Here is a 14716-nt window from a genome sequence, read left to right as displayed (position 1 = left end):
TATTACGTTGTAGGGCGACTTTAATCGATTAAAATCCCCAAAATAAATGCTATGCATTAGGATCTGACATCCACCAAGAGGTTGTCACCTTCTCGTATCCTTTCAAACAGCCAATCATCGGTGAGCTTTCATAATTTTGAAAGTGATTTGGTTTCTAATTTTAACGGCTAGAAAACCAATACTGACTAGGTAATTTTCATGATTTTGTGGGAACAAACCTGGCTTTGTCCATATAGCCTTCAAGTAACCTGGCAAAATAATCTAACCCATTAAAAATCAAGTCAATTATTTCCAGTTTATTGGTTTCAAATTACTTCAAACATTTTTTTTCTAACAAAAATTCCAACAATTTGTTTTACTTCCATGGACAATGTTAATTTGATACTTGGTCTAATGACTATCTGTAAAGGAGAGTTTGATTGCATTGCTAAAAATAGCTTTCTTGGGAAATCCAAATCACAATGTCAGTGAAACGGTATGGTGGAAATCAGATCTATATGCAAGAAAAACCTTAAGTAGATTAGGTCAGATTGGATTGACATTTAACAAATACGAGCTTATTATCAATTTTGTTAGATTGTATAACTACTGTTATCAAAGAAAAATCCAGCACATAATGATGTCAATGCTTATTATAGATTCATATTTGATAGTATGTTCACTATACATCTAATTAGCAGTTACACATGTACATTATTATTGTTGTATTTTAAGGCAAACATTCACTCTATAATGGGAAGTGAAGATCAAGTATTAAACTTAATGAGACTTCTAGATGATGGTATACAACAGGCAGAAAATATAGAGAGTAAACTTGATTCTTATGATAGAATATTACAGGTAATTATTTATCTCAATTTATATCATTTCTATTTTTTGTGTACATTTTTTCTTTTTTGTGTCGCCTCTATGGAGTAGTGGCGACATATAGGGATCACTTCTCCGTCGTCTGTCTGTCCGTCCGTCACAAAACTTGTCCGGACTACTCCTCATAGACTACTGGTGCAATTTCATCCAAACTTTACAGGAATGATCAGTACCAAGTCTAGTTGTGCATATTGTCAGCATTTTCCGGTTCAATGATTTTTGTCAGAGTTATGGCCCTTCAATAATTTTTATTTTTAAAGTTTGTCTGGACTACTTCTCTTATACCACTAATGCAATTTCAATGAAACTTTACAGGATTGATCTGTAGCTCAAGTCCTTGCGCATATTGCACGGGTTTTCCGGTTGAATGATTTTTGGCCGAGTTATGGCCCTTTGATAAAAAGGTGTTTTTTTCTGTGTGTTGCCAGATACACAAAAGCTTGTCCGGACTACTCCTTATTAACTCCTGGTGCAATTTTATCCAAACTTTACAGGAATGATCAGTACCAAGTCTAGTTGTGCACTGTCCGTCTGTCACAAAACTTGTCCAAACATGAAGTTGGCCATAATGAGGCGACACATGTGATCACTGATCGCTCTTGTTTATTCCATTAATCTAAGTATTATATTTCTGAGATGGTTAACATGTCACAATTAATATAGTTAAAATATGTGCGACCTCCATGGTCAGGTGGTTTAGATTTATAAATGTTTTTGGATCACTTGTGCTATCACTGTATTTATATTTCCAAACCGGTGAGTTGTTTTATATGATCTAGCTACATATGTCATGCTAGCATACAGGTGGTTGGTGGTTCTGCATTTGTAGGTTTTCCTGCATTAATGGATGGTCATAATTCACACAATGAATTTGTAAAATGCTTTGATTGTAGTAGCATTGGTTAATAATTGTTCTAACAAATGTTTTAAAAGTCTGTCTTGCAGGATTGTGTTTGGTCTTTAAAATAAATTTACATTCAACACATACTTTCCATGTTACCAAATGTATACTATAATATAGCTGTTACTCAAATGGAAACACTTCAGAAAACATTTTGTAAATAGATTGACAATCAAGCTATGAGGTTTATCCTTGTCACATTGAATATTTTAACATTTTTTCAAATGACAACAAGTGTTGTGAATGATAACTAGTATATGAGCACGACAAAACCAACATAGTAGCGAACAGTATGGATCCTGATCAGACTGCGCGGATGTGCAGGCTGGTCTGGATCCATGCTGGTTGCAAACGCACGATGTTGGTTTTGTCGTGATGCGGCTCATATGTTATTAAACAGTCAGTGAAGGACCAGATGGAAGTAATGAAAGACAAGGATACTCTACTATCTGTAAGGAATGATAACCATCAGAAAATGTTGGAGGAAATTGAAAGCCTTGTTGTAAGTATATATAACTTCTATCATAGATACTATAGGTTGAAAAGGCTCAAAAGCCTGAAAACATAAAATTTGAGTTACTTACATAGATCACCTGGAGCACTTAAAACAGAAAGATAACGCAAAAGATAATTAAGAATAATGAATTAACCCCAAAAAAATGAATTGTAAATTGTGTTTTTGTGCTATTATAAGCCATATTTCAGTGAAAAATATTGCTTTTCAAGTTTAGGTTTTGTTTTCACAATAAATATTCTAGAAAAACAGCGTGAACAAATGATCTGAAATTTTGTGCATTAAGTTATTGGTCTAGACCTACATCAAATGAAACATTTATCTTAAAAAAAAAATATTTTCAGTCCCATCATGTCGGGGAAACCTCGGTGAAGTCCTTTTAACATTCTTGAACTGTTTAATATTTCAAAACTCACAAATCTACATTACAAATTTTTGATATGCATTTAAGCAATTTGAAACATTGCAAATATAATATTAAACAACATATACATACATTTTAGAACCAGTTAGATTTAGACGACAAGTATGTAAAATCGCTGATAGAAGGTGATCTATCCACGCCCAACGGTATACTAGACTGTACCGCGGCAGCACAACAACTACAGAGATGCCGACATGCCAGTATACATGATGCTCTCCTTAAATTGGCAGCTGTAGAAGAACAGATGAAAAAGTTTAATAAGTTGAAACAAGATTTCTCTAGGAGGCTTATCCATCATCTAAATAATTTGTTCATTCACCAGGTAGAATTTGAATTTTTGTTTATATTCTAGTTTTTGACATTTAATCACATGTCTCCCTGTCCAGTGTCAGAGATCCATATTAAATGTATATAGAAAGGTCATTGATATTCTTATGTGTTTAATTTAGCTTGTAATAATGCACAGAGATCCTCCGTGGGTCATCAATCTACAAAACTTGAAAAAGAAACAAATCATTTATATTTTTAGCTCACCTGAGCATGCTCAGGGTGAGCTTTTAGGATCGATGATTGTCCGTCGTCCGTCCGTCCGTCGTCCGTTCACATTTAGTTGTTAACACTCTAGCGGTCACATTTTTGCCTCAATCATCATCAAACTTGGTCAGGATGCTTATCTAGTTGATAGCTCGGATGAGTTCGAACATGGGTCATCTCGGATGAGAAACTAGGTCACAAGAGCTAAAAATAGAAAAACCTTGTTAACACTCTAGAGGTCACATTTTTGCCTCAATCATCATCAAACTTGGTCAGGATGTTTGTCTAGGTGATAGCTCGGATGAGTTCGAACATGGGTCATCTCGGATGAAAAAGTAGGTCACCGGAGCTAAAAATAGAAAAACCTTGTTAATACTCTAGCGGTCACATTTTTGCATCAATCATCATCAAACTTGGTCAAGATGCTTGTCTAGGTGATAGCTCGGATGAGTTCGAACATGGGTCATCTCGGATGAAAAAGTAGGTCACCGGAGCTAAAAATAGAAAAATCTTGTTAACACTCTAGCGGTCACATTTTTGCATCAATCATCATCAAACTTGGTCAGGATGCTTGTCTAGGTGATAGCTCGGATGAGTTTGAACATGGGTCATCTCGGATGAAAAAGTAGGTCACCGGAGCTAAAAATAGAAAAACCTTGTTAACACTCTAGCGGTCACATTTTTGCATCAATCATCATCAAACTTGGTCAGGATGCTTATCTAGTTGATAGCTCAGATGAGTGTGAACATGGGTCATCTCGGATGAAAAAGTAGGTCACCGGAGCTAAAAATAGAAAAACCTTGTTAACACTCTAGTGGTCACATTTTTGCATCAATCATCATCAAACTTGATCAAAATGCTTGTCTAGGTGATAGCTCAAATGAGTTCCAACATGGGTCATCTCGGATGAAAAACTAGGTCACAGGAGCTAAAAATAGAAAAACCTTGTTAACACTAGTGGTCACAATTTTGACTCAATTGTCATCAAACTTGGTCAGGAAACTTGTCTAGGTCATTGCTGGGAAGAAATTGAACATGGGTTATCTCTGATGAAAAAGTAGGTCACCGGAGCTAAAAATAGAAAAATCTTGTTAACACTCTAGTGGCTACTGTTGTGATCCAAATATTCTGTTAATTGGTCTGAAAGTTTGTTTTGATGATTTCTAAGTCAAGTTCGAACATTGGTCATCTTGGATGAAAAAAACTAGGTCACACCGCCCAAATATGGAAAAACCTTGTTAACATTCTAGTGGTCACATTTTCGACTCAATTATCATCAAACTTGGTCAGGATGCTTGTATAGGTAATTGCTTGGATGAGTTCGAAATCGCATGTGGAACTAGGTCACCGGAGCTAAAAATAGAAAAATCTTGTTAACACTAGTTGCTACTGTTTTGATCCAAGTATCCTTGATATTGGTCTAAAAGTTTGTTTTGATGATTTCTAGGTCAAGTTTGAATATGTGTCACCTGGGTAAAAAACTAGGTCGCACTGCTCAAATATGGATAATCCTTGTTAACACTGTAGTGGTCACATTTTTGACTCACCTGTCATGAGACTTGGTCAGAATGCTTGTCTAGGTAATTGTTTGGATGAGTTTGATAAATCAGGTGAGCGATCTAGGGCCATCATGGCCCTCTTGTTATATGATAATACATTTTATCACATAAACCGCGGTGCAGGAGTGTAATAAAGCCATTTAATAAAAACGATATTACACTAGACGATATTACACTAGTGTAATAACACTTTGACGTCACGTCATTTGCGCTATAAACATAGCGTTAAAGCGCGCTAGTGTTAGCGTTACCACTATAGGCGCATCAAATAAAAGTGACTCTTGTTAACAGTTTACCGTTCTTATTTTATATATGTGATAAAAAGAATATTATATTCGTTTAGATTCAATACTAAATTTATTGAACTCGTTGAATAAAACAATATTATGCTCGCCAGAGGCTCGCATAATATGATTTTATTCAACTCGTTCAATAAATTTAGTATTAAACCTACACTCATTCAATATCCTCTATTAAACTAAAAATATAGTTTAATAAATCTATGTTTGAATTATTATATTTAAATTTGACATGTAAGCTAAAAGTTTGGGATTTGATTTTACCATTTTATTAACACTATCTATATAAACTTCCACATCAGTTTTATTTGGTAAATTAAATAAAGGTTGCTTAAAATGGAATAACAATATTTTTTAGAAATTCTTAGCTCACCTGTCACAAAGTGACAAAGTGAGCTTTTGTGATCGCTTTTCGTCCGGCGTCCGTCTGTCCGTAAACTTTTACTTTAAATGACATCTCCTCATAAACCACTAAGCCAATTTCATCAAAACTTCTCAGGAATGTTCCTTTGGTGGTCACCTTTAAAAACTGTTCAAAGAATTTAATTCCATGCAGAACTCTGGTTGCCATGGCAACCGAAAGAAAAAACTTTAAATATCTTCTTTTAAAAATCCCTAAGAGCTAGAGCTTAGATATTTGGCATGAAACATCTTCTAGTGAGTGTCTACCAAGTTTGTTCAAATAAAAGCCCTGGGGTCAAAATTGGCTCCGCCCCGGGGGTCATTGATTTTCCTTATATGTATATAGCAAAAACTTAAAAAATCTTCTTTGAAAAAACTCAAATAGCTGGAGTTTAGATATTAAGCATGAAACATCTCCTAGTGAATGTCTACAAAGTTTGTTCAAATAAAAGCCCTGGAGTCAAAATTGGCCCCGCCCCGGGTGTTATTGATTTTCCTTATATTTGTATAGCAAAAACTTAAAAATCTTCTTTGAAAAAACCCAAATAGCTAGAGTTTAGATGTTTAGCATGAAACATCTTCTAATGGGTGTCTACCAAGTTTGTTCAAATAAAAGCCCTTGGGTTAAAATTGGCCTGCCGGGGGGGGGGGGTGTGTGAAGGCGGGGGCGAAAGGAGGGGGGTAGATCGTTGTTTTTCATTATATGTGTGTAGTAAAAACTTAACATTGTGAAACATCTTCTAATGGGTGTCTTCCAAGTTTGTTCAAATAAAAGCCCTGGGGTTTAAACTGGCCCCGCTCCGGGTGCCTTTATACAGGTGAGCGACCTTAGGGCCATCATGGCCCTCTTGTTAATGTCTTATAGTAGGATATTTATACAATTAATATTATCAACTATGATATTATATGATAATGGAAACAAAATTTTATAAGCAAAAATTAATCACAAATATGTAGTTCAATGTTTTGAATGTTGTTGTTTTGTTGCTGATAGGTTTTTAGTCACATTGACTCTGTGATGGTCATATAGTGACATTCCAGCATAATCGTTGGAGGAAGATCTCAGGTGCCCATGTCTACATTATTACAGGCACAAACAGGGCACCTGAGAGGAACCACCAATGTTTTGTAAGCCAGCTGGATAGCTTCCTTACATGAGAGAATCCATGGCCCCTGGCAACTCAGGATTCTTGTACCAATTTTTGTTATTACTAACCAATATTAGCAGTTAAAAGCCAGGCCAGTCTGCCAGGTGGATAATATTGTCGGCCACTTATTTGTAGTAATTAAGACATTTAAATTACCTAAACCACTGATAGACTGTTTATATGTCAAAGCAGGGTATGTGCATTGCTAACTTTCAGCAGCATAAAGGGTAAAGTAAGATTGTGGTTTATTTTATAGGGGAACGAGTTAGGTGAGACATTGAGTAGACATTCATCAGAGCTGAAGTTACCCCAACATCATTCTAGTCATCGAGATCTTACCCCATACACTGAACTTATGGCATGGCTTAAACAAGCAGATCATAACAGCTTTAAAGAATTAGCCAAGGTAGGGTTCTGATTTCAGAGATTTTTGTTTTGAAAAATTAACAGGATCATTTTTTTTTTTGAAAAGGATAATTAAAAAGTTAAATAGTATGGTATCTGCTGTAAATGTGTTAAAAGGTGTCTGCTGACTTAGAATTAGAATACCTATATTAGACCAAAATAGCTTGTTGAATTCAAGTTATTTCATTTGTCCATTTCTCATGCCACAGATTTGTTCAAATTGTAAATTATATACATACAGAAGGTATATGCCACAGACTTGTTCAAATTGCACATTATATTTACAGGTATATGCTACAAATTTGTCAAAGCTATACAGTAAGGAAATACAAGAGTTTCTAGAATGTGCCAGACAAACTATAATGGGTAAAGGAGATAAAGCTAAACTGAGTGAGTCTAATTAATAATTCATTACATTTTCTAGAGGGAAGTTAAGTGGTTAGTATGTCTGACATCATACTGTTTTTTAGCTCACCTGTCACAAAGTGACAGGGTGAGCTTTTGTGATCGCTTTTCGTCCGTCCGTCCGTCCGTCCGTAAACTTTTGCTTTAAATAACATCTCCTCATAAACCACTGAGCAATTTCATCAAACTTCACAGGAATGTTCCTTTGGTGGTCACCTTTAAAATTGTTCAAGAATTTAATTCCATGCAGAACTCTGGTTGCCATGGCAACCGAAAGAAAAATCTTTAAATATCTTCTTTTAAACAACCCTAAGAGCTAGAGCTTAGATATTTGGCATGAAACATCTTCTAGTGAGTGTCTACCAAGTTTGTTCAAATAAAAGCCCTGGGGTCAAAATTGGCCCCGCCCCAGGGGGTCATTGATTTTCCCTATATGCATATAGTAAAAACTTAAAAAATCTTCTTTTAAAGAACCCAAAGAGCTAGAGCTAAGATATTTGGCATGAAACATCTTCTAGTGAGAGTCTACCAAGTTTGTTCAAATAAAAGCCCTGGGGTCAAAATTGGCCCCACCCCAGGGGGTCATATATTTTCCCTATATGCATATAGTAAAAACTTAAAAAATCTTCTTTTAAAGAACCCAAAGAGCTAGAGCTAAGATATTTGGCATTAAACATCTTCTAGTGAGTGTCTACCGAGTTTGTTCAAATAAAAGCTCTGGGGTCAAAATTGGCCCCGCCCCAGGGGGTCATTGATTTTCCCTATATGCATATAGTAAAAACATAAAAAAATCTTCTTTTAAAGAACCCAAAGAGCTAGAGCTAAGATATTTGGCATTAAACATCTTCTAGTGAGTGTCTACCAAGTTTGTTCAAATAAAAGCCCTGGGGTCAATATTGGCCCCGCCCCAGGGGGTCATTGATTTTCCCTATATGCATATAGTAAAAACTTAAAAAATCTTCTTTTAAAGAACCCAAAGAGCTAGAGCTAAGATATTTAGCATGAAACATGTTCTAATGGGTTTGTCTTTACCAAATTTGTTCAAATAAAAGCCCTTGGGTCAAAATTGGCCCCGCCCCGGGGGTCATTTGATTTCTTTATATGTGTATAGCAAAAAACTTAAAAATCTTCTTTGAAAAAACCCATATAGTTAGAGTTTAGATATTAAGCATGAACATCTTCTAATCAGTGTCTACAAAGTTTGTTCAAATAAAAGCCCTGGGGTCAAAATTGGCCCTGCCCCGGGGTCATTGATTTTCCTTTTTTGTGTATAGCAAAAACTTAAAAATCTTCTTTGAAAAAACCATATAGCTAGAGTTTAGATATTAAGCATGAAACATCTTTTAGTAAATTTCTACAAAGTTTGTTCAAATAAAAGCCCGGGGGTCAAAACTGGCCCTGCCCAAGGGTGTCATTGTTTTTAAACTGTATGTGTATAGTAAAACTTAAAAAATCTTCTTTTAAAAAACCCAATGAGCTAGAACTTAGATGTTTAGCTTGAAACATCTTCTTATGGGTGTCTACCAAGTCTGTTCAAATAAACAAATAAAAGCCCTTGGGTAAAAATTGGCCCTGGGGGTGGGGGGGGGGGCTATATACAGGTGAGCGACCTCAGGGCCATCATGGCCGTCTTGTTTGTGAATGTCAGAAGTTTCATGTGTCTTACATGGGATAATAACTTCTCATAGTTGAGAAATTTATATAAGTAGGTTATGAAAATTAAGTGATTCTATACAGTCGCTGTATTTTACTTTTAAAGGTACATGGTGTCATCCTCCTATAAACATCGAAATTTTCCATATTGAATGATATACAATGTTTCTATGGTAAAAGAAAAATAGATTTTAAAAAAAATATTGTTTACACTTGTTCTATCCCATGTTGGACTCTTAACATCAACCTTTTTGATTGATGGAGTTTTCATATTGATAATAATTTGTTTTTTCCAGATGTGAGTGGAGCTAAATTATCGGGATCATCTGCTAGTATAGGATCACCATTGGACAGTAAGAAACGAGCGGGCTCTGTACACAGTGTAGACTCCATGTCAGTAATACAGGGATCAGATGCTGACATGACCATGAGATATTTGTTTGACCAGGTAATTATTGTAGAATGTGCAGGAGAATAAAGGGAGACATACAAATAATGAAAGTAAGACAAAACACCACCCAGGTCCCTGTTAGAAGGGTAACTGATCATTATTCAGTGAAAGTATGAAGTACTTGAATTGAAGTAATATTTCAAATTATGAATTGATACAGTTATTTTCTATAAGTGAACTTGGAAAAAACTTCATTTTGAAGTTCTCTCTTATATTTTAGACTAGCTCACATATATATTATTTATAAATATTCCTGGCAGGTTATATGGCCTAGTGGCTGGGGTTTTATTTCCAAACAATATGTACGGTCATATAACTTGTCAGAAATATTTATAACAAAACTTTCCTATTTAGACAAAGTGTTCTGTAAAAGAGAAAGATAAATATAACAAAGATGTAAATCAGAATAAATCTACCTTAATAGTTGCTACTTAACTAAAACTGATAAAAGAGAATACTTTTAGTTCATTTGAAGATTTCTTCACATTAAATGAAGTAAAATATTACAACCCTATGTACTTAATTATCACAGGTCATGGTAGCTATTGAGTGAAAATTGAAGGACTAGTTTTCTTTATGAAGATTTAGCATTTAATGTTTGAATGATGTAATTACAGGTGTTTGACAAGGTATTGAGTGAGTTTGAACCTGTATGTTTAGCAGAGCAGGATTTCTGTTGTAAATTCTTCCATCTACTGTCAGATGTTCAACCTTCAGCTTTACAGGTAAACTTTATTAAACCCCCGCACAACGAAGTTGTAAGGGGGGTATACTGGAATCAGCTTGTCCGGACGTCTCCCTGTCTGTCCGTCGGTTTTTCCTTGTCCGCCCAATAACTTGAGATTCCTTTGGCCCACAGTCTTCATATTTGGCATGGAGGTTAGTCATGATTAGTAGATGACCCCTATTGATTTTGGGGTCACTGGGTCAAAGGTCAAGGTCACAGGGGCTTTGACTTTAAAAAGCTTGTCTGCCCAATAACTTGAGATTCCATTGGCCCACAGTCTTCAATATTTGGCATGGAGGTTAGTCATGATTAGTAGATGACCCCTATTGATTTGAGGTCACTTGGTCAAAGGTCAAGGTCACAGGGGCCTTGACTAAAAAAACTTGTCAGCCCAATAACTTGAGATTCTTTGACCCCACAGTCTTCATATTAGGAAGGAGGTTAGTCATGATTAGTAGATGACCCCTATTGATTTTGGGGTCACTGGGTCAAAGGTCAAGGTCACAGGGGCTTTGACTTTAAAAAGCTTGTCTGCCCAATAACTTGAGATTCCATTGGCCCACAGTCTTCATATTTGGCATGGAGGTTAGTCATGATTAGTAGATGACCCCTATTGATTTTGAGGTCACTTGGTCAAAGGTCAAGGTCACAGGGGCCTTGACTAAAAAAACCTTGTCAGCCCAATAACTTGAGATTCTTTTGACCCACAGTCTTCATATTAGGAAGGAGGCTAGTCATGATTAGTAGATGACCCCTATTGATTTTGGGGTCACTGGGTCAAAGGTCAAGGTCACAGGGGCTTTGACTTTAAAAAGCTTGTCTGCCCAATTACTTAAGAATCCTTTGACCCAAAGTCTCATATTATGCATGTAGTAAGTCATGACCAATAGATGACCCCTATTGATTTTGAAGTCACTTGGTCAAAGGTCAAGGTCACAGGGGCCTTGACTAAAAAAAGCTTGTCCACCCAATAACTTGAGATTCCATTGGCCCACAGTCTTCATGTTTGGTATAGAGGTTAGTCATGATTAGTAGATGACCCCTATTGATTTTGAGGTCACTGGGTCAAAGGTCAAGGTCACAGGGACCTTGACTTAAAAAACCTTGTCCGCCCAATAACTTGAGATTCCTTTGACCCACAGTATTCATATTTGGCATGGAGGTTAGTCATGATTAGTAGATGACTCCTATCGATTTTGAGGTCACTGGGTCAAAGGTCAAGGTCACAGGGGCCTTGACTAAAAGAAAGCTTGTCACCCAATAACTTGAGATTCCTTTAACCCACAGTCTTCATATTTAGCATGGAGGTTAGTCATGATTAGTAGATGACCCCTATTGATTTTAAGGTCACTGGGTCAAAGGTCAAGGTCACAGGGACCTTGACTAAAAAAACTTGATTTTAATTTTTAACTTATCTATTTGAAGAATAGGGGGAGCTATTGTACTCACATAGAAATTAGTATAGTCAAGCACACTGTCATACCATCAGCTCTTGTTTGTTTGACTTTTCCAAGAAGAGGTTGAGCTATTGTACTCAAGTTGGTATCTACAAGACTTCTAAAAGGAATGGGTTCAAAGATCACACATAAAGGAAGGCATAGGAGAAGGACACTGTCCAAAGTCCATAACTCTTACATAGATTTGAACAGCATTATGGCCCTTTTTAAAATTTGGAATATTACTATCAGACAGGTACCAGAACCAAATACTTGCAATGTAGACACATCGTCTGATTTTAAAACTAATTAGTGATATATGTACCTATTGGATCCTTCTAAACATGTGTGGAGGTTTATCTGTATTTAGGTTGAGTTTTCATCTTTTATGAAATACTAGAAAAACATATCTTAATAATATTAGGATATGGTATTTATTTTGTTATCTTATCAGGAAGTTCTATATTTTGTTATTACATTAGGAAGTGGTATATTTTATTAGTATGTATGGAAGTGGTATATTTGTTTATTATTATAGCAAGTGATATATTTGTTAAATTACTATTTTAGGAAGTGGTTGATGAAGCAGAAGATACAGGAGATATCTGGATGAAACAGAAACCCAAAATTACAATACAGTATGTATATGTTACAATATATTAAACATAAACTTGTCTTAAAATTGATAAATTCTTTTGGAGAACATATTAAAAAGTGCCTTGAATTAATAATGTATTCATTTTTATTTCACACAAGTACATTTAGAAAGATTTCTAACCATAGAGAATGGATATGTTATTTTCATTCCCGACTGACCTTGGTTTCTTAGATTTTATATATTTTTAGAAAAAAGCGAAAAGGGCTTATATATAAAGGTAATTTTTGCAAACTTTATCATATAAATAAATTCAATTTGAAGGAATTCTATGTTAATGTGCACCAGCGTTAAAGTTTTCTTTGTGTGTATAAGTGACCTCTGCCGGCTGGGAGTATTCAATTGTTTTTATTTGCTATGTTTCCATGACAACGAAATTTCAGATTGGTAGATGATGACTCGTATCCCAGGTATAGCTTGTACTTGTGTAATTCTGTTGTCTCTGTATTTAGATGGTGTTTCAAAATCTATTGCTATTCTGAACACAAATGCTGTTGTGGAAAAGATTTTTTATTTTTATTTCTGAACTAGCGGACAAATAATTGAATTCACATTTCTTTGTTATAGTTTTTCGTTATAGTTTTGAGTTTACAATGTACACATCTTTTCCTTTCTTACTGTTGTTCAGAATAAGGGAAATGTCTCATTATTTGACTAGTTGTAACTGTATATCTGGATAGCTATATGCTTACAGGCTTTTGGGGCCATTTGTCACTGTAAAATAAATTCGAAAATATATTTAGAAAATAGATGACCTACCGGTATCTTCACAATCATTTGGACATGGGTTCAAACCCGAAAGGGAACAAATTTTTGATCTTACGATTATTGTCACTAATTTTTTTTCTATACCAATTCGGGGAAATATTTTAGTTTCCTTTAAATTCAGGAATTTATTGAAAATGATATTTATTTAAGTTTAAAATATTGTTTGATAAATACATTGAACCCTTTTTTTGTGACAATATCCTTCATATTTTAGTATAAAAAGATAAAACTTAATATGAACAATTTCACAAGTGCGCCTTTTCCCTACATATAACTGAATGATGTTTTCAGCCCATAAACAAATCTGCATCCTGGCATAAATTAATCAATTTTGCAGTGCTCTTTTTTTCATAATTTATGAAATTTTTCAGTTTTGCATTAGCCGCTTCAAAATATGAAAGTTTTAGGGCTAGATCACTGCTTGTTTTTTTATAAGATTGAAAAATTCACTTTGCTATATTGTGTGAAGTTTGCAAATGAATAAAAAAGTTTTTTCCAAGCTTTAGATTTTCTTGCATTTCTTTTCTATATGCTTACACAGGGCATATTATTGCAATAGTATTTCTAATTGCATTTTTAACGCCAAACAATGATTTGATAGCCTTGGTTTTAACTCTTGCTTTGGCTAGTTTGAATTTTACTCAGGTTCAGAGCTGTTATTTTGGCTTTTAACTATGCTTTGCTGTCCACACTTTATATTTTATGTTTTCAATCTTTACTTGACAACACACTTATTTAACTACACCTTTTTCCTTTAATTAAATCAATTCCCATCAATCTTGGGATGGTCAGGCAAATTTTGCTGGTGTTGTGTCTTTTTAGCTCACCTGTCACAAAGTGACAGGGTGAGCTTTTGTGATCGCTTTTCGTCCGGCGTCCGTCCGGCGTCCGTCCGTAAACTTTTGCTTCAAATGACATCTCCTCATAAACCACTAAGCCAATTTCATCCAAACTTCACAGGAATGTTCCTTTGGTTGTCACCTTTAAATATTGTTCAAAGAATTTAATTCCATGCAGAACTCTGGTTGCCATGGCAACCGAAAGAAAAAACGTTAAACATCTTCTTTTAAAGAACCCAAAGAGCTAGAGCTTAGATATTTGGCATGAAACATCTTCTAATGAGTGTCTAGCAAGTTTGTTCAAATAAAAGCCCTGGGGTCAAAATTGGTCCCGCCCCAGGGGGTCATTGATTTTCCCTATATGCATATAGTAAAAACTTAAAAATCTTCTTTTAAAGAACCCAAAGAGCTAGAGCTTAGATATTTGGCATGAAACATTTTCTAATGAGTGTCTACCAAGTTTGTTCAAATAAAAGCCCTGGGGTCAAAATTGGCCCCACCCCAGGGGGTCATCCATTTTCCCTATATGCATATAGTAAAAACTTAAAAAATTTTCTTTTAAAGAACCCAAAGAGCTAGAGCTAAGATATTTAGCATGAAACATCTTCTAGTGAGTGTCTACCAAGTTTGTTCAAATAAAAGCCCTGGGGTCAAAATTGGCCCGGCACCAAGGGGGTCATTGATATTCCCTATATGCATATAGTAAAAACTTGAAAAATCTTCTTTTA

General features: G+C 35.3%; 1 protein-coding gene across 4 annotated transcripts in view; it reads left to right on the top strand.

The window, feature by feature from the left end:
* Positions 1 to 719: 719 nt before the first annotated feature.
* Positions 720 to 14716, top strand: part of LOC132736782 (exocyst complex component 1-like) — a 32319-nt gene continuing 18322 nt past the window's right edge. For 2 of the 4 annotated variants that reach the window (XM_060724000.1, XM_060723998.1), the window contains exons 1-9: positions 720 to 840; positions 2169 to 2270; positions 2786 to 3028; positions 6906 to 7055; positions 7342 to 7444; positions 9409 to 9560; positions 10181 to 10288; positions 12297 to 12364; positions 12765 to 12791. In XM_060724000.1, coding sequence (XP_060579983.1) covers positions 733 to 840; positions 2169 to 2270; positions 2786 to 3028; positions 6906 to 7055; positions 7342 to 7444; positions 9409 to 9560; positions 10181 to 10288; positions 12297 to 12364; positions 12765 to 12791 — 1061 coding nt within the window. In that variant the 5' untranslated portion in view covers positions 720 to 732. The remainder of the gene's footprint in view (positions 841 to 2168; positions 2271 to 2785; positions 3029 to 6905; positions 7056 to 7341; positions 7445 to 9408; positions 9561 to 10180; positions 10289 to 12296; positions 12365 to 12764; positions 12792 to 14716) is intronic. The other 2 variants (XM_060724001.1, XM_060723999.1) reach the window with 1 other exon arrangement.

This window comes from Ruditapes philippinarum, unplaced genomic scaffold (assembly GCF_026571515.1).
Source record: "Ruditapes philippinarum isolate M1 unplaced genomic scaffold, ASM2657151v2 ctg10667_1_1_1_1, whole genome shotgun sequence".
Lineage (NCBI taxonomy): Eukaryota > Metazoa > Mollusca > Bivalvia > Venerida > Veneridae > Ruditapes > Ruditapes philippinarum.
This window is presented reverse-complemented; position numbering and strand designations above follow the sequence as displayed.